The 26,769-nt window shown below is 38.1% G+C and overlaps 2 protein-coding genes across 3 annotated transcripts in view; both read left to right on the forward strand.

The window, feature by feature from the left end:
• The window catches only part of LOC122564824 (rab GTPase-activating protein 1), a 194,546-nt gene that overhangs the window by 121,978 nt on the left and 45,799 nt on the right, over positions 1–26,769 (forward strand). The window lies entirely within an intron of this gene.
• LOC122564825 (probable G-protein coupled receptor 21) lies at positions 26–3,309 on the forward strand. Its single transcript, XM_043720128.1, has one exon. The coding sequence runs from the start codon at positions 1,520–1,522 to the stop codon at positions 2,597–2,599; it is 1,080 nt and encodes a 359-aa protein (XP_043576063.1). The 5' UTR covers positions 26–1,519; the 3' UTR covers positions 2,600–3,309.

Consider the following 26,769-nt stretch of genomic DNA (forward strand, 5'->3'; position numbering starts at 1 on the left):
ATCTCCATTCCCTTCAACCCTTTTTGTAAGTTGGAAAATACAATTTTTTAATTTTGTTTTTCTGAGATTCATCAGCCCTTCTTAATTTTGTAATATAATTTAATTGCTTCTTTACCAAGATATAGAATAAGGCATGAATTAAAATACTTAACATTAACAAACCAACTTGATCATTTTAAGGAGCGATAGTCACAGTAAAAGTAAAGCTGTCAGTAGTTACAGAGGACCGTAGGGCATTTCCCCCTTACAGAAAGGCACCTGGTGAAGGTTGAGCATGAGGGTCACCATGCATGAAGTGAAGTTGAGCATGTGGTACCTTCATGGTAACCTCAGCTGATACAGGAGTTGAATCCATGCCGTGATATCACTCTGCATCACAAACCAGCTGGCCAGTGTGTTATCTGCGCCGTAACAGTGCAAATGAATGAAAACCGTGGGCGCACATCCTCCTGTTTCAGTTAACCCATTTGGTTCAGTAGTTGTATTAATTTTCAAGCGGGTGCTAAATTTTGTCGATTTGTTAATTCGCCTTATTCAGAGTTTTTGTGGGAATAATAAGTGATCAATGATAATCCTGCGTGAAGCATTTAAATTTGAGTCATGTGTATAGTTAATTCTGAAGAGGCATTTAAGTATGCTGAGGTGAAATACTTGAATATAGTTATGTGTTGGAATTTCAGTGATCTGTTATGTAGCAGTTCCTCAGCTCGCAGTCTCCCAAAAGGGTCTGAGTATATTTGGCAACTGCTGCTGTCAGATGATAGATTGGTAGGGTTGTAATGTATTACATTCTCATACACAGGAGGTGATGGATAGAGCTCCTCAAGAGGCTACTGCAGTCTTGAATGCAAGAGCAAAGATTCTGTACTGCTGCATTCACCCTCTGGTGTAGTTACGGAAACATTTCCTTTGGCAGCGAATTGTGAGGGAGGTAGGATTGATGCCTGGAGGGGCTGTTTGAATTCTGCGGCAGATTGGACTGCGATTCTAGAGTAGCATCATTTTGCAGTAACTGGCTTCGATCTGGATTCTTGGATTTAAAACATCATCAACGAAAGCTGGGAGACGACTTATGTTTTAATCAATCTCTGCCTTTAGCAGATAATATTTTGGGAGTACTTGCTGATATTTTGAGAGGGCTAAAATTAGCTTCATTTCCACAAAAGGTTTTTGTTTTCTCTGCCCGTCTTGACTATGAAACTGTATGTGCAGAAGCACTGAGATTGATGAAGCAGAAAATATGTGGTATATATTTACTTCCAACAGAATAAAGATCGGTGTCGTGTCCCCCTCTTTTGTCCTCAAGTCTGTGGCACAGCCTATTCATGCCGGCATCTGTATTTATTTCTTAAACCGAAAGCATGGCAACTGCTGGGAATAGCTTTGTCCTCTTATGGCATGTTGAGGATAGTGACTCTTCGTTGGATTATAGACAAATTGCAATGCAGACAATACAGAGCAGAGTCTGAGAATAAGTGAGGCGGAAGACTGAGACATTGCAAAAGCAACGAAGCCCGTAATGACATCTGTTTGGAGTGTGCAAAACAGAAGTATGAACTCTTCCTGGGAGGGAAACAATAGCAGCCGACCATTCTGTCTCTTGGGATTCAGTTACAACGAAACTGCTAACATTTGTCTCTTGGAAGTAATCATCATTGTTTTTCTCACGGTGTTAATAATTTCAGGTAACCTTATTGTTATATTGGTATTTCATTTTGCACCTCTTTTGAATCAACATACTACAAGTTATTTCATTCAGACCATGGCATATGCGGATCTTTTTGTTGGAATCAGTTGCTTGGTTCCTTCTTTGTCCCTTCTACGATATCCGACAGGATCCCATGAATCTTTAACATGCAAATTGTTTGGATATATTGTGTCCGTGTTGAAAAGCGTCTCGATGACCTCTCTGGCCTGCATCAGTGTTGATCGATATATTGCTATTACCAAGCCACTATCCTATAGTCAGCTGGTCACACCGTGGAGGCTGCGTGTTTGCATTATAATAATCTGGCTGTATTCCTTCATTGTATTCCTTCCTGCTTTTTTTGGCTGGGGCAAGCCAGGCTATCATGGAGACATTTTTGAATGGTGCGCTAATTCCTGGGAAACAAATGTTTATTTTGCAGGATTTATTGTGGCTTTACTATATGCTCCTGCTGCTTTTGTAGTCTGTTTTACTTATTTCAACATATTCAGAATATGTCAACACCACACTAAGGAAATCCGAGAAAGACATGCTCGATTTAATACACAAGGAGAGACATCAGAAAATCCAGCTAGTTCTGAGAAACGTTATGCTATGGTTCTTCTTCGAATCACCAGTGTATTTTACATCCTTTGGCTTCCATACATCATTTATTTCCTCCTGGAAAGCTGTCGTTTTTCTAATAGCCCAGAGATATCATTTCTGACAACCTGGCTTGCCATTAGCAACAGCTTCTGTAACTGTGTTACTTACAGCCTCTCAAACAGCGTCTTTCGGAAGAGCCTGAAACGTGTCTCAGGTGCTGTTTGTGCTTCATGTATCTGGTATGTGGAAAGCAAAAATCCTTCAATGCCTGGGAGTAAAAGGTCTTCCAATGGCTGCAATACTTAAAAAGTGCAAGACACAACTTTGTGTTTGCTCATTGCATCACAAAAGCCTGAATGTGATTTTAATTTCTCGAAGTGGACTTAAATTTTGATCAAGATGAATGTGGTGTTGAGAACAATTTATCACTTGATATTACAGTTACCAACACAGCATTTTATGGGGCAGTTAATTTTTTAAAATTTAAATTTAATTTTCTAAATGTTAATTTTTTTAAAATCTTGTGATCAAATTCCTAACTTCATTCTCACCTGTTTATAATTGTGTATGAAGTGTTTCACTCTTTCCAGGGAATTTAAATATTTATGGGCCAAATGTTTTAATTTCTTAGTGCACTTTGCAAGGAATTTTCAAACATACTATTTCACTGACAAAAGATATGTATATTTGGATTTGTAATCAACTGTGAATGCAAAATTAACATCTTTATCATAAGCGACAGACCCTTTTAAACAGTTCACAAGTTGACAGTTTTGCAGAGTCCTATAGTTGCATTGTTGTAACCATATCACGAGGCAACTCTTGAGTGCTGTGTAGCAGGTTGAAGTGTTTTTATATTCATATTGTGCAAAAATTATTTCACTCTGCAGAGAATTTTCCAAGTCTCTCTTCCAGTATTTTGTTAAATACACTGTTGAACATAAGTGGTCCTGAAATGTTATTAAGTAATTCTGGATGTAGGTTTGCTCATTGAGCTGGAAGGTTCGTTTTCAGACTTTTCGTCACCATACTAGGTAGCATCATCAGTGAGCCTCTGGATGCAGCACAGGTGGTATGGCCCGCTTTCTATTGTGTTTAGGTTTCCTTGGGTTGGTGACATCATTTCCTGTTCTCTTTCTCAGGGGGTGGTAAATGGGACCCAAGTCAGTGTGTTTGTTGTTAAGAGTTCCGGTTGGAATGCCGTGCTTGTCAACAAGAAGCAAAACTAATGTCATTTACAAAATACCGTGCAAGAACTGTAACAAACATTACATTGGACAAACAGGCAGAAAAGTAGCCACCAGGACACATGAACATAAACTCGCCACAAAAAGACATGACCCACTCTGTCTAGTATCCTTAGATGAGGGAAGGATACCACTTCAACTGGGACAACACATCCACCCCAGGAAAAGCTAAACAGTCACAGATGAGAATTCTTCGAAGTATGGCATTCCAATTGGAACTCTATCAACAAACACACCGACTAGGATCTCGTTTAACCCCCCCCCCCCCCAGCCCCTGGAGAAAAAGAACAGGAAATGATGTCAACAACCCAAAGAAAGTGGGCCATAACACCTGTGCTTCAACCAGAGGCTCACGGTTGATGCTACCTAATATGGTGACAAAACCTTCCAGCTGAGTGGGCAAACCTGCTCCAGAACCTTAACCTGAGCTATAAATCTTCTCAAAACTCTGTTAAGTAATATACCAAAGCAATAAGGAACAAAATGTATTCTGAGCCATACATTTCTGATTCACGTTTGATAATTCCATTAATTTGTTCATATATATGACCCATAAGTGAATCTAAGCTTAAGCCTTTTAATGGGTTTGATGGTTCTTTTTATTAGATGACATGGCAAGGGATTAGGTTTTCACAAGTCATGAACCTTTCAAAGGTTCAAACTATAATCAATATTTTCCATATGAGAAGCTTTAATTTTGCAAAAGGGGACATGCCTAGAACATTGATTTCTCCTGAGTTCCTGGGCAAAATTGACATAGTAGTAGTAATTAAGTCTTAAAGGCAGAAAATTAAATGGGAGCAATTTGTTGGCAGAGTATTGCTAAAAGATGTGCATTGATTTGCATTGAGAAAGCCACCATAGCTACCTGTGCAAGCCACTTTTCATCAGTGTGATCATTAATGAGTTAAAAATCTCACAACACCAGGTTATAGACCAGCAGGTTTATTTGAAAATACTAGCTTTTAGAGCACTGCTCCTTCATCAGGCCCAAGCTACCTGATGAAGGAGCAGCACTATGAAAGCTAGTGCTTTCAAATAAACCTGATGGACTATAACCTGGTGTTGTGTGATTTTTAACTTTGTCCACCCTGGTCCAACACCAGCAACTCCACGTCATCATTGAGCACTGTGCTGGACCTGCAGCCAGAGACCTGTGCACTGCAACCTCCTCCTCCTCTGGCTCTTCTCCCACCCTCCCCACCTCTCCCCCATAATAAAGGAAATTAATGCAGGTTTATATGGTAGAATTGCTCTCCCTATATGTGTAAAATGGAATATTGAAATTTAATCAATTTTTAAAAGCATTCCTGGGCATAAATAATGGATTAATCTTGGAAGTAATTATGCAATTAAAAATTTAAATCAGCATATTATATTGAAACTGAATCATGAGTAAAGCTTTAAACTTGTTGTACAATAACTGACGAGCAGAAAAAAATGCTGTAACCATATTGCTACACGACTCGAGTACCGTGTAGCAGGTAGAAGTGTTTTTATATTCATATTGTACGAACAACTATTTCACTATTTGTGGAAAATTTTCAAGTCTTTGAATTTCGCAAAATAACAATCTTGCTGGATTCTTGTGCCCTATTGTAGCTTGTTCTTTTAGAATAGCAATTGCCACTATTAAATAACTTCTGCTACACCGGAACCTGCCATAATCCTCACCTGCACCAGTAAGTGTTGTGAAATGGTTGCCATGCGTCATTCAATACAGCCGTATTACCAGTCAGTTCAGATCAGAATTGCAAATAAAATTGAGATATTTCAAAGTCAGCCTGCTACTCTTAAGTTTGTACTGTATCATTTATTGGCATTATTGTTCTAGTTGAACTTGTATAATGATCAACCCAGTATGCAATAAACAAACTTAACTGAGACTGGTATAGAAATTATGCTTTCAAAACCGTGGATGTGCAATAAAAGTCAGATCACTATATTGCTGTCTCCAGTGTTTTCTTTTACTTGCTTTAAAGTGGAATATGATGGAAGTGGTTCTTATCAAGAGATATATTTGTATCAGGTGTATGAATGTCCAGTTATTCCTCTAATATTGGTCAGATGTCCTCTTTGCATCATTAAGAAGTTATAGTATGAGTACAGTTCAGATTGTCCTGAATGCTTTCTCATTTTGCAAAGTACAATGTTAGTGTCAAGTCTGTTTAGGACTTTGATTTGATTTGCTGGGTGGAAAACTAGTAGAGCTGAAAAAAGCACAGCAAGTTCAGCCGCATCAGAGGAGAAGGGGAGTCAATGTTTCAGGTTGGAACCTTTCATCAGGACTGTGAGAGAGGAAGGGGACTGAAATAAATAGAGAGGGGGTGGGGCTGGGAGAAGGGGGCAATAGGTGGATGTAAGTAGGAGGTGGCTGAGATTAGCCAGTGGGGAGAGTGGAGCAAATAGGTTGGAAGAAAGATGGACATACGGTATCAGGTTAAGGGGGCTGGGTGGAGAGGGGCGGCTGGGTCTGAGGTGAGGTGGAGGGTGGGGAGATTTCGAAGCTGGTGAATTTTACGGTAAGGCCGTATGTTTGTAAGCTCCCAAGGTGGAAGATAAGGTGTACTTCCTCCAGTTTGCATGTGGACTTGTTTGGTGGAGGAGGCTCAGGATGGACATGTTGTGCAAGTGGATGTTGAAATGGCTAGCAACCAGAAGGTGGGATTGATTGATCCAAGCACATTTGAGTATGTTGATTTTAGAAAATAATGTTTTTAAATCAGTGTGGGGCTTTGCAGACACACTTTTTCTGTGATGTAACCATTCTATATTAAAAATATATGATGGTTCTCAAATTATGGGGCTTAGATGCAGTGATGTTTTGGGAGAGGGGAACAAGTACAGCACGTTTATACATTTGTTCCTGTCTGTTTGTATTGTTTAAATAGTGTAAATCTGACATCAATCCTTGTATGTAAACATGGATAGTTACTTTTGAGTTTTAAGCACAACCTTTTATCATAAGATCTAAGATTTAGAAGTTTGACGACTTAATGGTTTTGTCTGTTCCTGCTAAATCTAAATGATGGTTTAAATGTGAAGATAATACACAGGACTGTGTAAAACCATATGGTATTAGAGCAGAATTAGGCCATTTGGCCCATCGAATCTGATCAACCATTCAATCATGGTTGATAGGTTTCTCAAACCCATCCTCTCCTCTTTTTGTAACCTTTGATCCCCTTCCTAATCAAGAACCTATCTGTCTCTGTCTTCAATACACTCAATGACTTGACTTCCACTGAATCACCACTCTCTGGCTTAAGAAATGTTGCCTCATCTCAATTCAGGTCCTAGTCCCTTCTACTGTGGAAACATCTTCTCCATGTCCATTCTATCCATGCCCCTCATCCTTCTAAACTTGATCAAGTACAGACCCAGAGTCCTACTGCTCTGTGTTTAACAAAGCCCTTTATCCCTCAAACATCTTCTGGACACCTCCAAGGCCATCATATCCTTAGATACGGGACCCAACATTATTCACAATGTTCCAAATGTAGCCTGAGCAGAGCCTTACGTGGCCTGGGCAGTACATTACTGCTTGTATTTTAGCTGCCTCAAATGAATGCCAGCATTGCATTTGTTTTCCTAATCAGCTGAATCTGCATGTAACCTTGAGAGTCCTGAATTAGCTCTTCTAAGTCTGTTCGCGCTTCAGGTTTCTGAAGCTTTTCCCCATTTAGAAACTCCATTCTTCTGACCTCACATTTTTTCATATTGTACTCCAATATTTTTATTTAATCTTTGTATTCCAATATTTAATTATTCCAACTTATTTGCCCTCTCTCCAGCCTATCCAAGTTCTTCTATGGCTTCCTGCTACCTCAACACTACCTGTTCCTCCACATATCTTTGTGCATTCTGCAAATTTAGCAACATTACCCATAGTTCCTTCATCCAGATTGTTGTTGTATAACATGAGTAGTTATAATCCCAACAGCTCTGAAATTGGACAGAATTTGAAGTCCATTCCCTAACAAAATAGGCAAAACTGTCAGCTGAAGGCTTAAGGCATTTGCCTGTAGTGGAAAATCGCTTTTTGTGAGCTAGCTAGGTGATTCACCTTCTCCCAGAGTTCTGTGTTTCCTAGAAGTGATATTTTAGGCTGCATAAAATAAAATGGTAATTGAAAGCAGTTTGAACAGTTTCATTTATTCCTGCTAATTCTAGAGTTTGGAAATTAAGTGATTTTTGTTTCTTCTGCTATATTTCTATCACTGATTTTTAAGGACAATTTTCACGTGAATATATTAAAACTTCTGAAATCTGCTTGAAATATTCTATGACCATGTTTTTTTGTAAATAATAAAGGTACAGTACTTTGTAAAATACTTGAGTATTCTCTGTGGTAGTCTAATTTGCAGTAAATATTAATGTTGAATTCCATAGGTAATGTGATACATTGATGATCAAAACTACCCATGTAATTTCTTGACATTACCTCCAAGCCAGCTTCACGTGTATGTACAATGTTTTGGCTTGGATTATCAGATTTGTAACACAAACCCACTATTTAGAAAATGTCCTGAAAAAATTATGACTGGGGCTTTGTGTTTTCCCCATATGTACAAGAAAAACTGAGAGGTAAAATAAAGACATAAAAACATATCCCCTAAGCACAATAAAAATAGCTATTTTGATATAACATTGAGTTGGAAAAGGAGATCCATTTTGGTTTCTGGGCATGTGTAAAATGCATTTATAAGTTTGATAATTCTTATCGGATAAGAAGAGTAACCTAAAGTACTTTGATAAATATCACAATTTTTTAAGTGAATATTCCATTTGAAAGCCCTTTAAGGCAAATCTGATCACAGGAAATCTCAATGAGACACAAGTAAAAAAAATCCTTTTGAATTAGAAATGCTGTACAAATTGGAGTGAGGACTGCAGATGCTAGAGATCGGAGGCAAGGCATAAGCCCATCATCAGGAAACGTTGATTCCTTATGCCCAGAACGTCAATTCTCCTGCTCCTTGGGTGCTGCCTGACTTGCTGTGCTTTTCCAGCACCACACACTCCAGATCCCCAGCATCTGCAGTCCTCACTTTCGCCTGTTCAGATGCATCATGACAGGCCTTCAGTAATGGTGGGATTTGAACCTGGACCTTCTGGCCCCAAGACAGGTTGCTATCATAGCACCCTGCAGTCTGTTGAATTTCAGAGTTCTGAAGTGCTTAATCGATTAAGGTATACTGCCATTTTCTAGAAATGTTTGTTAATGTACTTAATGTAATAGCTTAATTTTAATATTAGTACTTTATGTATAGATACTTGTCTCAAAGCTCTTGTAACATCATTAGTGCCGTAAGAAAGATGATTGGAAGGTTAGGATTTGAGTGTAACCGACGCACCACATGTGAAAGGTGATCTTTCTGTTGATTGGGTTATACTGATGGCGTGTCAGTTATGGAAAGTACTTTGACCATAAATGTAGCAGTTACAAAATAGAATTGTAGGAATAAAATTGTGCCACATGTGAACATTTTCATCTGTTGGCTAGTTGATACATCACGAAAGGTAATTGTACAATAACCTGATAGTTATGTGACTACATATGCTGTTGATTGTATCATTTTTCTATTATAAATGTACCACAGAACAGGAGCTTTTGAAATTTTTCATATTAAGTACTTATTTGTATGGATCCTGTGAAATTATAATACTGCCCACAGTGTACAATGCCAATTACTGGTAACAATTTTTTAAATATCATATTGAGTATATTGAAAATAGTCTAATTGGATAAACTAATTTTTCTTTTTTTTTGAAAAAGGAGTTTTTAAAAACTTGCATTTAGCTGCTCATTTTTGTGTTCATATTTTAAAATTTGCTGGCTGACCCACTAAATAAAAGGGCAAAAGCACAAACCTTTCTACATATCAGGAGAACTAATTTTCATCATGTGCTCTAAAATATCTGTAGCAAATTAAAGAACAAGGACTTATCTGAAAATAGTGGTCGTTCAAGTTTGAATTTTCCTGAATTAATTTGTAGTTTATTTTGTACTTAACCTTTGAAAACAATGTAACCGATAAAATATATTTAATATGCATTTGTAAATGACTAACTAATAGAACCTAACTTGTTCTTTAATCCAATTTTAATTACTCACGTTAATGGAATATTCTAAAAGTACAGGTCAGGCACTCTGTCAACACAGTCTTGTGATCAGATGTCTAAATATGGATGTCTTGGGCAACTTGACAATGATTACGGAACACTCAATTTTCTGAATTCTTTGATGTTTTGTTTAGATTACTTAGTGTGGAAACAGGCCCTTCGGCCCAACAAGTCTACACCGACCCGTCGAAGCACAACCCACCTAGACCCATTCCCCTACATTTACCCCTGCCCTAACACTACGGGCAGTTTAGCATGGCCAATTCACCTAACCTGCACATTTTTGGACTGTGGGAGGAAACCGGAGCAACCGAACGAAACCCACGCAGACACGGGGCGAATGCACAAACTCCACACAGTCAGTCGCCTGAGGTGGGAATTGAACCCGGGTCTCTGGCGCTGTGAGGCAGCAGTGCTAACCACTGCGCCGCCGTGCTGCCCACTCATTTCTATTAACTTATCCTGTGGCAATCTCATAAATAAGTTCTAGTACAGTGCCACTTAAAATATTTGAATGCTGTCATTAGTACTACAGCTGGACAAATGCTGGCTTCAATGTATGGCTCAGAGCAGTCACCATGTTTTACCATTTCTTTAATTTAAGTACAACAAAATTGTAAGGAAATTTGATTGTGAAAGGGCTAAATGCCGTGAAGTGCTGTCACTCAACGTTTGTGTAACTGTGCATAAATTACCTAGCCTTTTCAGATGTCACCATGTCTTTTCCCTTTATAGGTTATTGGAGGCCTTTTATGTGGATTGCTTATGTAGACCAGATAATTCGAAAACACCTCTGGTCCCAGGGGTCTGAGATTTATAGTCTTTTCAATTATGCTACCTATCGTACCACATAAACCTCCACCTTAGTTTATGAATACCAAATATATGTAAAAACGTTAACTGAAATAGATATTTTCACATGCTGATTCATGTACGGATGTGTAAAGCTTTTCATTTTAGATGCTGATGGACCGTCATAAAATGTGTACCAAGATACGTAAATGGCTACTTCAAAGGTGCGCAGTAAAGTTAAAGCTAGATTACATAGATAAATTAAATGTTTACAGAAATGCAGTAGACAGTGTTTATCCAGCACAACAAAAATTTGTTTGCAACCAGAATTTCTGACAGTATATTTTTGTTAAACATGCTGATAATATTCAAAGTTCAAAGTGCATTCTTTAAACACCTAATAACAATAGATTGTAAATCCTGTAGCAACTATCAGTAAAACAAGTAGCTGATCAAAGTTGCTATGAATATTGTGGAGTCAGCCTGGTGTTCAGTTAGTGATTTTACTATAATGCCTTGCTGGGATTCTCAGCTGCCCACCACCTTCTCTTTTCCTGTAATCTCTCAAAACAGCACCTAGCTTTGCAGCCAGAATAATGCAAGCTCTTTGGTAAATGGCGTTTTTGACTTACTAGCACTATCTGAGCATGCTAAGTTACAAAGACTTAGGGGGCTGCGAGTTTTAAAAATTTTAAATCTCCTTATTGCTCTGTCTCATTTTATCTCTTTCTATTTCTTGTTGTCTGTCCTCAAAATTCACTCCTCTTTCTTTCTGTTTGTGGTTCCAGCATTTATCAACATTCCCTTATTTCTCTTCAGCATTTGTGCTGTTTGACAATACATCTGATTGGGAGAATTGATGCTTGTAGCAGTAAAAGGTGGAGAGCTGTGTGTACTACTACTTGAAAACTGTTGCTGGAAATCTTCTAAATTTTTTGATCTTTATAGTTAGTAAATTTGCAGATGATGACATCAAAATTGGAGGTGTGGTGGTCAGTGAAGAAAGTTACCTCGGATTAGAACGGAATCTTGATCAGATGGGCCAATGGGCTGAGAAGTGGCAGATGGAGTTTAATTTAGATAAATGCGAGGTTCAGCATTTTGGGAAAGCAAATCTTAGCAGGGCTTGTACACTTAATGGTAAGAGCCTAGGGAGTGTTGCTGAACCGGAGCAACCGAACGAAACCCATGCAGAACATGGGGAGAATGCACAAACTCCACACAGTCAGTCGCCTGAGGTGGGAATTGAACCCAGGTCTCTGGCGCTGTGAGGCAGGTTCATAGCTCCTTGACAGTAGAGTCGCAGATAGATAAGATAGTGACGAGAGCATTTGGCATGCTTTCCTTTATTGGTCAGAGTATTGAGTACAGGAGTTGGAAGGTCATGTTGCGGCTGTACAGGACATTGGTTAGGCCATTTTTTGGAATATTGCGTGTAATTCTGGTCTCCTTCATATTGGAAGGATGTTGTGAAACTTGAAAGTGTTGGAGGATTTGAGCTATAGGGAGAGGTTGAATAGGGCTGGGGCTGTTTTCCCTGGAGCGCCGGAGGCTAAGAGGTGACCTTTATAGAGGTTTATGAAATCATGAGCATAGATCGGATAAATAGACAAAGTCTTTTCCCTGGGGTGGGGGAGTCCAGAACTAAAGGGCATAGGTTTAGGGTGAGAGGAGAAAGATATAAAAGAGACCTGAGGGGCAACCTTTTCATGCAGAGGGTGGTACGTGTATGGAATGAGCTGCCAGAGGAAGTGATGGAGGCTAGTACAATTGCAACATTTAAAACGCATCTGGATGGATATATGAATAGGAAGGGTTTGGAGGGATATGGGCCGGGTGCTGACAGGTGGGACGAGATTGGGTTGAGATACCTGGTTGGCATGGACAAGTTGGACCGAAGGGTCTGTTTCTGTGCTGTACTTATCTATGACTCTGACTCTGACTCTATAATTGGTGTTACCACAGAAATTAATTTTAGAAAAAGCATTATAGCAAATAGTTGCTTTGGAACAAGAGTTGTGCGTTGGATTTCTGAGTATGATGAGTACAAAATGCATATTAAGCAATGAACATTATAGTCCACATGTTGCACTTGGATTACATTTGATCATTGGAAGATCGCTAACAAGCCACATTTCCATTTTCCATCCAAATAATTTTCCTGATTTAATTAAACTAATGATTAAGGCAGAGGGTACTTGGTGACTGTGAAACCCCTTGTCCAATAGGAACCTTTTTGTGCCTGCCCAAGGAAGCTTCATGGAGGACTGTTGAGACTAGCAAAGACATAGATAGGAGTGATATTAAAATAGTTTTGCTGTTTTCAAGAGACTGTTACAAGATCTTCATTGAGATTGATATAAAATAAAAGGTACAATTCTGAAGGACATGCAGGAGTGGAGACACCTGGGATATATGTACTGGACAGGGCAGGTTGGGAAAGAAAGTAATAAGGTGTAATGGATCTTTGGCTTTATGAATAAGGGTATAAAATATAGAAGCAGGGACTTTATGTTTGAAACTAATAAAAAAAAACTAGTCTGAACTCAACTAGATTATTGTGTCCAGTTCTGAATAGCATATTTTAGTAAAAGATTTTAATATGTGTAAGACTGCAAAAAAACTCCAATGAATAATTCCAGTAATGAGGAACTTCAGTTTCCCAAATAAATGGGAGAAGCTGGAACTGTTGCCATTTGAGAAGTGGTCCCGGAGATGAGGTTTGATAAAGGTTTATATTGGTGGATCTGTACAGAGTAGATGGAGAAAAGCTTTGTTGGCAGAGTGTCAAGAGCCAAAGGATAACAATTTAACATGATTGACAGAACAACCAAAGGTGATATGAGGAAAATCTTTCTATCATCACAAGTGTTCAAGGCCTGAAATGTATTTGCTAGGTCCGATGGAAGCAAATTGAATAGTGGATTTTGAAAGGAAATTTGTTTGTTATCCAAAGAGAAACTTTTCAGGATTACAGGAAAATTATAGGGAAAGGGGCCAGCTGAAGTAACTTCGATAGAAAGTCAGCACAGATTCAGTAAATCAAATTGCTTCCTCTGCTGTAATCATTATTATGACAAGGTTGAGTTCGTACAACAGGATCTGTCACAATTTTTCACTGGTGACTATAAAGAACCTTTATACTCATTTAAAAAAAACTAGACCGCGAGTTTGAAACTAGGAATGTCAGAATAGATCAGAATGGTTTCGATGCATATTTAATGATCTGCTGATAGTTTAGAAGTTTAATTTAACCTTGGCGGAGCTTCCTGTGGTGTGAAGCCACTGTAGTTTTAAAAAGAGGAGGACTAAACTTCAAGACACTTTGGTGATAAGTTGCCAAGAATAGATGGCAAAGTTTGAGAGGGTGAAACAGTATATACTTAATAAATTAAAGTCATCATGGCAGGTTTTGAAATCAGGTCTATAATTTTATGAAATGTAATATATCCTAAATATGTAGCATTTAGCTTTTATGTATTTGTATTTCAAAGCATGTTAGCATCAACTGAAGTTTTGGAAGTGTTTGTACTGATTACTGCACTGTTTGTGAGATTGGAGTGTTAATTTCATTGAATAACCATTGAGATCAATTCTAATGAATCAGTTCAGAATCCTTATGTCCCACATCAGTTTAGATCACCAACTTTCATTGCAAGTTCAGTGACACTAATGCAAATTTAAACTAAAAATAGTAAAACATGTTTGTGATTTCACAGCAAGAAAATTGAAACATATGTGTTTTGAAATTTGTGTGGAAAACTAGTTTCTGGCAGCGTCCAGTGTTTACGCTGGCAAAATTCATTTTTGTATATTATGAATTTGCCATTGAGATAGCAGGATAATTTCAAAATTGGAATTCGGAAAGAGTATTGGTTGTTGGTCTCCAAATTGTGGGATTAGTAAATAGGCTGCCCATCTCACCTTTCCATTTCATTGAGATAACTGAATTAAACTTAGTTTTAATTGACATGACAGCAGATAATGTGACTTTTTTTTGTAAACTGGATAAATTTACGAATTAAGAGCATAGTGCCACCTTTTGAGCTTGTGCCACCTTTCTCAAAATCGTGACTTATCTGTTTGTGTTTCCAATGCCATATTCCCATCAGTCCTTGGAACCTTTGTTAGGCAAGGGAATCTGTCTCCCTCCCCTTTAAGCATAGTTAATGACCCTGCGTCCACTACCTTCTGAGCCAGAGAGTTCCAAAGTGTCTCAATGTAAGTATTTCCTCTCCCTTCTGTCCTAAAAGAGAAACCCTAGTTTTAGAAGTGTCCACTTGTTTTGGACTTAGCTGCAAGAGTAACATTCTTCACGTTCAACCTAGTCAAGACTATTCAAAATCTCTTAAACTTCAATCCCTCTCTCTTTTAAACTCTAGTGAAAACAAGCCCTGACTGTCCAAACTCACTGCTCATTAAAGATTTTAAGGTTGATCTTACATTTTCAACGTTGCTATAATGTACTCTTGTTTTCCCTTTTGCTCCCCTGGTACGTGCACTACCTGTGCAGAGGTGTGGTGAGCTGGGACAAATCAAGGGACACTTCAACACTAATCAGTAATAATCCTTCTTTACCTAACAGATACTAAATGAATTTTTCTCCATTTATTGCCACCTTAGATAACACCATTGAAACTGAGAACTCATTAGAATGGAGAAGTCATCCTATTGCTTTTACTAGCAGTAGTATAGGTTGTTAGTCTGATGACCATACAGCCCTTTTAACAATTACATTATCAATCTATTCTTAGACTGATGATCTTTCATTGAAAAGAATCCGATGCTCATCAGGTGTTGTACTACAAGTAAGACCACAGTTTAGTTTTAGATATTTCAAAGTTACTTCATCATAGAATCATTGAATCTTGTTGGAAATTATAGAACATATAAAAGTTCAAAACTTGATGTATGCCTTATTTGGTTTTCGCAGTCTGAGTTTGGCGCACAGATTCATTAAAGCATAGTCTACAAACTGTAGTCAGAAAATTAAAGTAAAATACTATAAAAGTCTAATGGTTGGCAGACAATGTTGTGGATTGAAGAGGGTGGCACAGTGGCTCAGTGGCATGGACTCTGGTTCGTTTCCCACCTCAGGCGACTGTGGAGTTTTCACATTCTCCCCGTGTCTGCGTGGGTTTCCTCCGGGTACTCCAGCTTCCTCCCACATTCCAAAGATGTGCAGGTCAAGTGAATTGGCCATGCTAAATTACCTATAGTATTAAGTGTATCAGTCAGGGGTAAATGTAGGGAAGGGGAATGGGTCTGGGTGGGTTCTGTTCGGAGGGTTGGTGTGGACTTGTTGGGCCGAAGGGCCTGTTTCCATACTATAGGGAATCGAATCTAATCTAATCATAACTAGCCTTCATGTCAGTGTGTATCTGAACTTGGTTTTACAAACTGCATCTTCAATTAAACTCCAACAATGTTTAACCTTTTTGAATTCACTTGTTGGTCATGTTAACAAGTGCAGAGTTTTACTTTTCTGAATAATTGATTAATTTCTGCTTTCTATTGGGGCTATGACAGAAGAAGGTGAAATCATAAAGTATAAAGTGTTGAAAGGATCAATTTAGTCCATTCTGCCTGTGCTTATGCACTTCACGAAAATAAAGGCTTTCTCTGCTACAATAAGAAAAATCTGCAAGTTTTTCCTGACAATAGCCTCAACATGATGAATCATGTTCTAAGCTGAATGTTTGAATTATTCCATTGACTCAAACTGGTAATGTACATTTTTTCACTATTTGATACGAATTTATTGAAATGGGTGTTCAATGCAATGTCAAACCAGAATTTATTTTTCAGCTCTATTTATTACACCTCTGAGCAGTTTTCCTGTTTCTTTGTGCTTTGTAATTTTTTTAAAAAGCAACAGATGTAGCATTCTTCAGTTCTCTACCTGAAGGCTGTTCCAACCCACAACACCATGATCACCTCCATGGCTAAGAAAGGAGACAGGTCCTGAATCCATCTCAGCCAAAGTGCAGATTGGTGTTAACAGCATTGGATTCAATCAGTCCCAAACTGACTATTCACCCAACAATATCAGCTGGTTCTCACTGAATCTGCATGACTGTGGCTCAATGATTAGTGCTGTTGCCTCCCAGCACCAGGGACCTGGGTTCAATTCCAACCTCTGGCAACTGCCTGTGTGGAGTTTGCACATTCTTCCCATGTCTGCATGGTGTTTGTGCTCCGGTTTCCTCCCATAGTCCAAAGATGTGCAGGTTAGGTGAATTGGCTGTGTTAAATTGCTCATCATGTTCAGGGATGTGTAGGTTAGGTGCATTTGTCAGGGGTAAGTATAGGGTATGGGGAATGGTCTGGGTGGGTTACTGTTTGGAGGGTCGATGTGGAATTGTTGGGCCAAAGGGCCTGTTTCTATACTGTAGGGATTCTATGATCAGATTACATGCATTTGGAGCATTGGACTATAGTTAGTGATGATACAAAATCCCATTTCTTTCCAATAAGTAGCTAACCAAGAATCTTTTCCACTCTTACTGCCTACTGTTGGCATATATTGTAGGGATTTACAATTGAATGCATCCTTTGGACAGCAAGTCCTGTACTGGGACTTGAGCTGAAACCCCCTGGCTCAGTGGCAGAGATACTACCTACTACGGAGAGCCTCACAAATCAGCATTAAATATCGTACAGATTCTAAACTTATCATAAAAATATGCAGGTTCTTAAATACCTGATTGTTTTGCTCGGTCAGATGTTCTTTTAGGTATCTTAACCCTCAGTGTTGTATTTTACAAATCAATGTGCTGAGTACGTATTATGAAGTATATCTCTTCCATTTTTAATATAGCGCTAATAGCATTAAAAGGTTAAATTATATTTTAGCTGAAGTGCTGCCCTTATGGGATTTCCTGCTCCTTGATCACCTAAAATGATGGAAGGTCTCTGTACAGTTTGTCTATTTGCAGGCTGCAAGCAGCTCAGGAAGCTGGAACAACATCAAAAATTTCTGAACCACAACTTGTTAAATCAATTCTATCCTTACACTCATTGCCTGAATGAAATGCATTCCAGGGTGTGGTATTCTCTTGGAAATGTATTTATGTATAAAAATAATTTTCAGTCGCATTTCTAATTACATTTTATTGCTCATTTTATTTTAAAGCAGTTGCCCATTTGGTGGCTATGTTGAGTGAAATTTAGAAATATGGGTTACAGTTCTGGTGGCATCTTGTATATATAATCATCGTTAAGCAGTTAATGAAGGTGCATGCCCACAGTCTGGTAGCTTGCATTTTGTCTTGTGTTTGCCTGATCTTGCACGCATTGATCTTCATTCCACAATCATTGCTGCACATTGGCCTGTCTATGAAAAATCATATCCATTCATTGAGCTTGTTGCCAAAACCCTTTTATGAGCAACACCAGTGGCTTTCATTTGCTGACCACCTAACCTTCTCAATTTTTTTTCACTTAACCATTGCTTGTGCAAGCATGTTGAATCACACAGATAACAGGCACTGTCGTGGCAAACTTAATTGTACCAAGTATTGACAATTATTCAATACTGTGCTGGTTGCAGTTTGTTCATATAGTAATCTTGAGCTAAGTTTTGCTCCAAACCACTTCAATATTGTTTGTTACCTTCATTAGTTTGACCAGTTAGTTCTGAAAAGTTGTTTCAAAATATCCAAAGTGAATATTTAAGACTCCTCTTACATAGGTTTCTTATTCTGCATGCTTGATCTTTGCCCAGCTATGTTTCTGCTTCTGCTCTTCTCTTGTTCGTACATATCCTGAATTTAATTTGGAGAAACATTTGGAATTAAATTGGTACAAAATCTGTCACAATGAGCATTTGGCTCCTTTTTTGATTATTATATTCATGAGATCAACTGCCTGTTCACAATTCAAGAAATTTTCAAGATCATTTTCTGCCACTTCGCTTTAATTTGAGCTCAGCTTATTGAAATTTCCAGTAGACTTCCATGGTTCATGAGCCAAACAGCCACAACTTTCTTCCAATTTCAACTATCTTTTTTCACAAGAAATGCTTCAACATTTCTTGTGATCAGCTTCTGTTTTCTTTGATTTGTTCCATTAATAGACATATCCTACCTTTGTATTAACTCTTGTTTGTTTAAATAATTTCACTCTCCTAAAAAAATGACCTTTGCCTCCATTTCAGTTCCTCCAATTGCTCATTTATATGTTTCAGCCAGGTGGTTGGGTTGGTCAGTAATTGCTCTTGGGGATAGCTGCAGTGAGCTGCCTTCTTGAATCAGTGCTCAGGCCCACAGTGCTGCTTCGGAGGAAGTTGACCCATGACACTGAAGAAATGTTAGTTCTTCAATTTGTTTCCAATCTAGTGCATATTTAATGTACCCGCCTGTGTTCATGTTTGCTGTTTCCGTTGTTTGTCCATTTCAACCAGCATTTTGAGTTACACAATTTCTTTGTCCTTTTCCTGTTTACTGGAATTGTGGTTTGCTCAGCACATCCCTGATCTCATCTAAAACTGCACCAATCCTCGTTCATGCTTTCCCTTGATATTTTCTGGTGACATAATAGTATTATATTGATTCCATCTTGCTGCTTGATCATTATTAATAATGAAGCAATGCTGATATATTGGCTCTGTCAATTCAGACCACAGCTCGACTGTGATAGAAGCTTCATTGAATCTGAAGAGAGCGAAGAATTATGTACATAGAGAAACAGGAATTTTGAAGAGCTGAACAAATTAAGTTTGGTTAAGATTCAGCAAGAAAGTGATTATAGTGAAAGAAATAAACAAGTAACCAGTCTGGAAAAGGATAATTCAGTTTACTGACAACTGAAGTGGGAGTAGCAAAGCAGGGCCACACTTAAACTCATCAAGGCAGATTTATGAATAGTATTGGGAAGTTCTTTCGACAATGATCAATATGTGAAGTATAAGTCTAGTTGGAAGAGCAGAAGTGAAAATCTGGAACAGGAAGGAAATGGCTAAGTGGCAACTATTACATGTTTATGAATCGTTCAACTAAGATGGGCTTAACAGCTTTCCTGAAAATTTTTGAAAAGGAAACAGCAGTCGAACAAATGTAAAGATCAAGATATTTCTTTTGGTTCTTTCAGGAGCTATTTATGCTGGCAAGAATAAAGCTGTAGCAGAAAAGTCCGACATTGATGTTCAATTGAACTTTGTCAATAAATATATTTCCTTTACATGTTGAAAATATTCACTTTTTTTCTAAAGCCAAAGCAAATAAGACACTTTTTCAGAGTAAGTTCTCTGCTGCTATGTTGCATGTTTTTGTGACACCTGTTATACAAGCTTGTCCTTTGACAATGTATTAGAACATTGAAAAAGTAATTGAGAAATTGACAGGTTATCTGCATTCTGTTTATATTACATAATGACTGCATTTATTCCACAGCAAATCCTACATTGTGGGATACACAAACCAAAATAAATTATCAAGTAGATTTTGCTGAAGTTTATGTCTACTAGCAAAAATCACAAATTTTTGATTTCTTGTCTGCTTCCTATTTCTTCACGTGCTACTTTCAAATGCTATCTAGCCAATTCATCTGCTCTATTTAATCTTGACCTAAAATTTGTCACAGCCCAAATGTATAGTCTCTGAACTCACCAATTTCCCCTTAATTTATTTGAGTGGTCCTCTCACCTCATGTCCAAAAATCAACTCAAATAAGCTGAATTTAGTTGATTCATTAGGTGTATTCCTAATTGCAAACAATACAAATAGGATTCCTTTATCCCAGGCCTCTTGATGGTCTTGAATGTAAGCCCACAACATGGACTTTAAGGTTTAATGCCATCGTTTTAATGCTGTTTGTGATTCTGGGTGTAACTGTGCATTTGAATTGTTTTATTTCTAAGATATCCATAACTTGCTTAAAAAACTTTGATGTAAAATTTGATCCAAATTGTCTTTCTGTGAATACTCTGTATCAAGTAAAAAAAAATTGCATAACTCTTCTACAATCCTTTTAGCCATGATCTTGTGTAATGGAATGACCTCTGGAAATCTAGGAGACACATCCATTATGGTAGTCAAATTCTGATTCGCACTTGTAAGCAGGGGTCCTATGCAATCAATTAAGACTCTTGTAAAAGGTTCCTCAGAGGTGGAAATGGGTATTAAGGATTTTATCACTGGCTGAGGTTTTCCAGTTACCTGACACATTTGACATGACTGGCAAAAGTCAACCACATCTGTGTGCAGTCCAGACCAATAACATTACTTCTATATTTTGGCTGGAGTTTTCCTTAATTTGCAAAGAACCTCCTGCTGTTGATCCATGTGCTGCCCGCACAATTCCTTTCTATAAGCCACCAGTAATACAACTTGATGAATTTCTGCCAATTACTCAGTCATACAGCATGGAAACAGACCCTTCAGACCAACCAATCTCTAACTGAACTAGTTCCACCTGCCTGCCCCTTGCCCTTTTCCCTCCAAACCTTCCCAATGCATGCATCTATCCAAACATCTGTAAAATGTTGTGATTGTACCCACATCCACTTTCACAGGAAGTTCATTCCACGTGCGAACCACCCTCTTAAACATTGCCTCATCTTTCTTAAATCGCTCACCTCTTGAAATCCCCCATCCTAGGGAAATGACAACTACTGTTAACTCTATCTATATCTCTCATTATTTTATAAACTTCTAAAAGATCACCTCTCAACCTCCCACGCTCCAGTGAAAAAAAGTCCCTGCCTATCCAATCTTTTATAACTCAAACCTTCCGTACCTGGCAACATCTTGAAAGATCTCTTCTAAACCCTCTCTAGCTTGATAATAACCTTCCTGTAACTGGGCAACCAGAATTGGATGCAGTATTCCAGAAGAGGCCTCGCCAATGTCCCGTACAACCTCAACATGACTTTCTAACTCTGATACTCAAAGGACTAAGCAATGAAGGCAAGCATGCCAAATACCTTTATGATGGTCTCCATTTCTACATCAAGATTTTATTTTTAAGATAGTAAAATTCTGGGATTCTTCTGTGTATGTTTTTTGATAGAACTGCTTTCGTTTTTCCTCTGTTGTAATTCAGTTGATTTCTCTGAACTAAAAATATCCAGTTTGTCCTCTACCTGTTCTTGTATTTTCTCAACCATTTGGTCAAACATGGTCTACGACAATTGAATTTCAACTTCCTTATTGTTATTGCTTGTCTCCTGCTTTCATCTGTGGTTTTGTTATCTTGTTATCTTCTCAGTCAGGAAAAGTCCCAGGATATACTTCCTGTAACACCTCAGTTGTGTGATTTTTCCACTGGCTTTTCAACCACAATAGGTATTATTCCCACCTGTGGTCCACCCTTATCATTACAAAGGTTAAACTCTGTTTCCAGAACTGAGGGGCTGAGAAATAAATGGGAAGGCAGTGGGGCTTGGAAGGTAGCAGGAAATATGATAGGTAGATGAAGGTGGGGATGTAAGTGATAGGTCTAAGAGGAAGCTGGAGCAGATAGGTGGGAAGTGGTGGTAGGAGGAGGAGAATGTTTCAGTTCTGGAAATAAGAGTTTATCCTGGGTAATGATAACAGGTGGGAATGATACCTATTGTGGTTGAAAAGCCAGTGGAAAAATCATGCAACTGAGGTGTTACAGGTAGTACAGTTCAAGAGAGCAGTGCCGAGTTAGACGGTTGGGACTGGGAAATGGGGAAACTGGTGAAATCCACATTGATCAGGTTGTACATTCTTTTGCAGCTGTTTAGGTTCCATTGGGCTTTCTTTTACCATTCCAACAAAACTCACCAGCTCATCTTGTTTTCCCACATCCATCTACCCAGTGCTTTTTCTAACCACTGACATTGCAACTTCATGTGGCCTACGTTATTCTAGTGAAATACCTAAGCTTTTTTACCTCTCTCCCCCTCATCGATTTCCTTTTTAACTTCTGTTGTTATTTTTGCTATATTCATTGAGATCTCCTTTTCCCTTACCACCTGAGGATTTCTGTTTTCCCCAAGAGCGTCATATGTTTGTAATTTCAATGTCCTTATCCACCCATCAAAGTTACTTTGTTTGATCCTTACAAACTCTGTGTACATTTGACCACGTTCCCTCCTCATTCCTAAAACATAAGTTTCTATTACTAGTCCATATGCATTTAAAGTGGCATTTTTTTACCTCATTATATTCCCCAGATAACCACCTTTTAATAATGATGCAAATACCTCACTAGCTCTATCTTTGTTTGGATCAACAAAATCCACATGGTCAAGTGCTATTTCACCTATATAGTCACTTTTTCAAATTAAATGAAAAAGGCTTCTACATGCTTCTCATCAAACTTGGGCAACACTTGGACATTTTTAAATAGATCCACACCAGGTCTTTGGCTAGGATGAGATTGCTCTTCATCATGGTCCTCATCACTACTCCTACCTTTCACCTCTACCTCCATCATTTTAAGTCAACTTTGACATTTTAGTTCCAAAGTTCAAAAGCCCACTTTCTCCCTTTCTTCTGCGAGGGCATTCCTTCCTTTTCCTTTTTCCTCTGCTTTCAATTGTAATTCAATCTGTTTCATTTCCTTTTTATGTTCAAGCTGCTTCACTTGAGGTTGAATTTTAGCCATTTCCAAAGGTTCTGATGTCATTTCCGGCAATTGTAAATGTCAGGCTATAGCTGCAATTACCTCCACCTTTGCATGGACAAAGGCAACTCCAGCTTGTCTGCTAATTCCAAAAGCTTGCTCATTTTTTGTAAAACTCCTGAAGTGACATATAGAGCCATACAAACTCTTCGGTCCGACCAATCCATGCTGACCATAATTCCAAACTGAACAAGTCCCACCTGCCTGCGCTTGACCCATATCCTTCCAAACTTTTCTTATTAATGTATTTATCTAAATGTCTTAAACATTGTTGACTAAAAGAACCAGAAATTATTCCAAACAACAACTACAAAAAATGTAATAACTGAGAAATTTAGATGAAAATCCAGAAATAAGCCTCCAATCTCAGAAGCAGCTGCAAGATCCATGTTACTCTTAGTCCACCACTCTTAATGACTGAAAGAGGCATTACTACACAAGACACAGCATTTTTAAAGCAACTGAATTCAACGTCCAGAAACAGAACACCAACCTTTGCCACTGTTTGCCTTGGAGTCCAATAATCCTAAACCCAACCTGGAATTTGAAATTTTGATTTCAACAAGAGCCCCCAGTTTGTTATGGGCCAGACCAAAATCTCTCCAAATACATTAAGAGGATAGCCTAGACCTCAAGTTTTTCTCATGTTAAAGGCAAAATGTTTTGTTCCAAATGAAATTCAATTGGCTGGATTACTTGACTTTAATCACAGCACACATTACACTTATGCTACAATTCAAATACAAAATAAAAGAATTAGCTTAACAGTAACTCCACTGAAATGCTTAATGAAAAAAAAATTAACTAATTAACTATTTTAATGTAGTGGCATCCCAGAACCACACTCTTGCAAAGGCAAATTCAGTAAAATAGATTTGTCTCCCATGCAATTCCAACAGCAGAAAGAGAACCCCAGCTTTTAACAGTAACAGACAGGAGTAATTGCATCCATATCCAGCTTCAAGATCCCAGCAACCGTCACTGAATGCTGAAACCTCAAAAAAAAAGTAGTCCTGGCTCTGTGGAAGCTTGACACCCCTTGCCTCGCCCCCCCCACCCCCACCCCAATCCAGGCTACTTCTATTGTTGTGACTTTTTAAAAAAAACAAGGCCTCAATGTTTACTTTATTGATGTTGAAGGAGAACACTCGGCGTCTCATCCTCAACCCCTCCATCTTGGAAAAAAAAGAACAAAATATACTGCTTAAAGCCATAGTATATTCACAATTGTATGGCAGTATACCAAGATGAGAGGGAGGAAATAATGTAGGTATCCACAGGGCCTATAGCTTTAATCAAAGAGATCACTTCTTGTATATAGTTAACCATGTTTTCATTACTTTCCAGGTTATTTCAACTATCCAGTTAGATGAGAACTTTTGTAATATAACTACCAACAAAGTAGATATTGTTGAGTCTATCAGACATGATGTGTAAACTTTAAATGCCGTTGCTAAAGTCAAAGCTAATATGTTAAGTAAACATGTCAATTTACCATGACAAAGAATAATGAAAAAGACCAGGCACATCCACTAGCTCTAGTATTCACAGGCTCCCCTGGCTAAAATCATTCAGCAGGACCTTAGGTAGTGGATTAAATCACTGGTTTCCTTCCAAGACAGCTTAGTTGGTATACTGAAGGAAACGCCAGTGTTGTTTGGTTGTCTCTCTTTTGAGGTTGTATTCAGCTTATCAAGCAAAAGATATCATTGGAATTTTGGCCAAGTATTTCAAGTACAGAACTACAAACCATAATTCAAAGCAGCGGAATAAAGTAGGATCAGAAACGCTAATGGAAATAAGTGGAAAGTAAACTTGAACAGAGATCTAGAGAAAGATCTTCATTCAAAGAAGAGGACGTGTTTGGAAAAGACCAGCCAGTTACTTTCATTTTTAATCTAAACTAAAGCAAGATAGTATTTTCTCAATGGCAACATAGAACTGTCATTGATGTGCTGTGAATGACTGTCATTGTTCAGATTTCAATTAAAAAGTTAGAAATGAATACTTAGTTTCCCTGTATGTTTGAGATAGCAGGTTGTGTAAAGATTTTCATTTGAATGGTGACATTGATCAGATTGATCATCAATTAAGAGATACTAAGCCAATTTCACATTCTGGACAGCGTACCTAATTAAGTAAGTGAGCTCAGTTAAATCTATTTCCATCTATTCAAGAAAGAAAGTTCAAATTGTTTATCAAAATACTGAGCTCTGTAAGTAAGTGCAATTATTTTTGAGCATTACTGCACTTGTACTTGAAGCTAAGCTGGTGCACGTGAAAGTGGATATTGATGTTAAGCATCTACAAATCGCCCTGTTTGTTGAGCAATACGAAATACCCCAGAACGTGTCATTCGCATTCCTCTTGCTCTGCCCATTCGGTATAGCGTCTGACTTTTTGATTGAAATTAATTGAAACAGAATTAGAAATGAATGTTCATGAACAATGTGCGGAATAATATTAAAATTATAATGGGCATCTCCTTAACAGTGAAAGAACAATGCCCCATCTGAGCATTGATTTATAGTTTCTTTACTCAATAACTGTGTGTGAAGTATAGTTTCCTATGGTATTTTACCGATATGCGATTATAGAAGATTTTTTATTTCCTATTCCACTGTTGATTTTAGTTTTGCCCATAAACATAAAGTAGTACAGTGTGTCTGTTGATTGTGACTGGAACATGGCAGTAACGCAAGAAAAACAGCACATGTTTTGTTAATTTTAGCTTTACTTATTTTGTACGCTCTGCATTTCTTGGAGGCTGTATTATTTCAATACAGGGGCTAAAATTGACTTTTATTTTGTAATCTTAAATGATCACTGCTTTCAAAACTTGGTGATACCAGATTTAAGATTGGAAACCAAGCAGGTGTCAAAAAAAATCCACCTCAAAAAATATTTGGTGCTAATAATTCAATGACTATTATGGTTAGTTATTAAAATTGCTCTTTTTTTGGTTAAAACCTTCAGAACTTTAAAATATTTATTTAGTGCAATTAACAAGGCAGTTGACCTTGCTGAGTAATGGTTTCTTTCATAGCTTGTAATTTTCTGTTAGTAACTGTTCATTGAGTCTGCTATTAAGTGCACAACTGTATTCAGTCAGATGTTTTGATTCTGAAACTGACAGTTATAAAAGTCATAATTATTCCTCTATTCCTCTGTATTCCTGATGAAGGGCTTTTGCCCGAAACATCGATTTTCTTGCTCCTCACATGCTGCCTGACCTGCTGTGCTTTTCCAGCACCACTCTAATCTGGACTCTGGTTTCCAGCATCTGCAGTCCTTGTTTTTACCTCATTATAAAAGTTGTTTGGAGATGAAGTGGGCCTTAATAATCATGACTGGGCAAAAAGCAGTTGATAATGCAACAAAACTTGATGTCGGGTGAGGTGTAAACAGGCAGATGTCTGTTAATATTTAATATCCCCCTGCCTCATCCCATCTCATTGAAAGTTAGCACTACCTGCTAAGTTTAACAAAATGAATCCAAATTTCCAGCCAATATGGAAATATAAACTCATCTAACCATGTAGATTTAGGGAGCTACATGGGTATAGCAGTGATTTTGATACTTGGTGAACCACTGGAGTTTCCAGTACTGGTGCTGAACATTTTGGGGGGGAAGAACTGCCAAATATGATGCAATAAGCCTGACTGAAGCTGCGTACTTTGAGTTACTTGTATGTTGCCAGAGGTTGTACTGTTTGT

This window comes from Chiloscyllium plagiosum, chromosome 30 (genome assembly GCF_004010195.1).
Source record: "Chiloscyllium plagiosum isolate BGI_BamShark_2017 chromosome 30, ASM401019v2, whole genome shotgun sequence".
In the NCBI taxonomy this organism is placed as follows: Eukaryota; Metazoa; Chordata; class Chondrichthyes; order Orectolobiformes; family Hemiscylliidae; genus Chiloscyllium; species Chiloscyllium plagiosum.

Coding starts and splice junctions, on each gene's coding strand:
- LOC122564825 (XM_043720128.1), top strand. CDS start 1,520: ATGACATCTGTTTGGAGTGTGCAAAACAGAAGTATGAACTCTTCCTGG.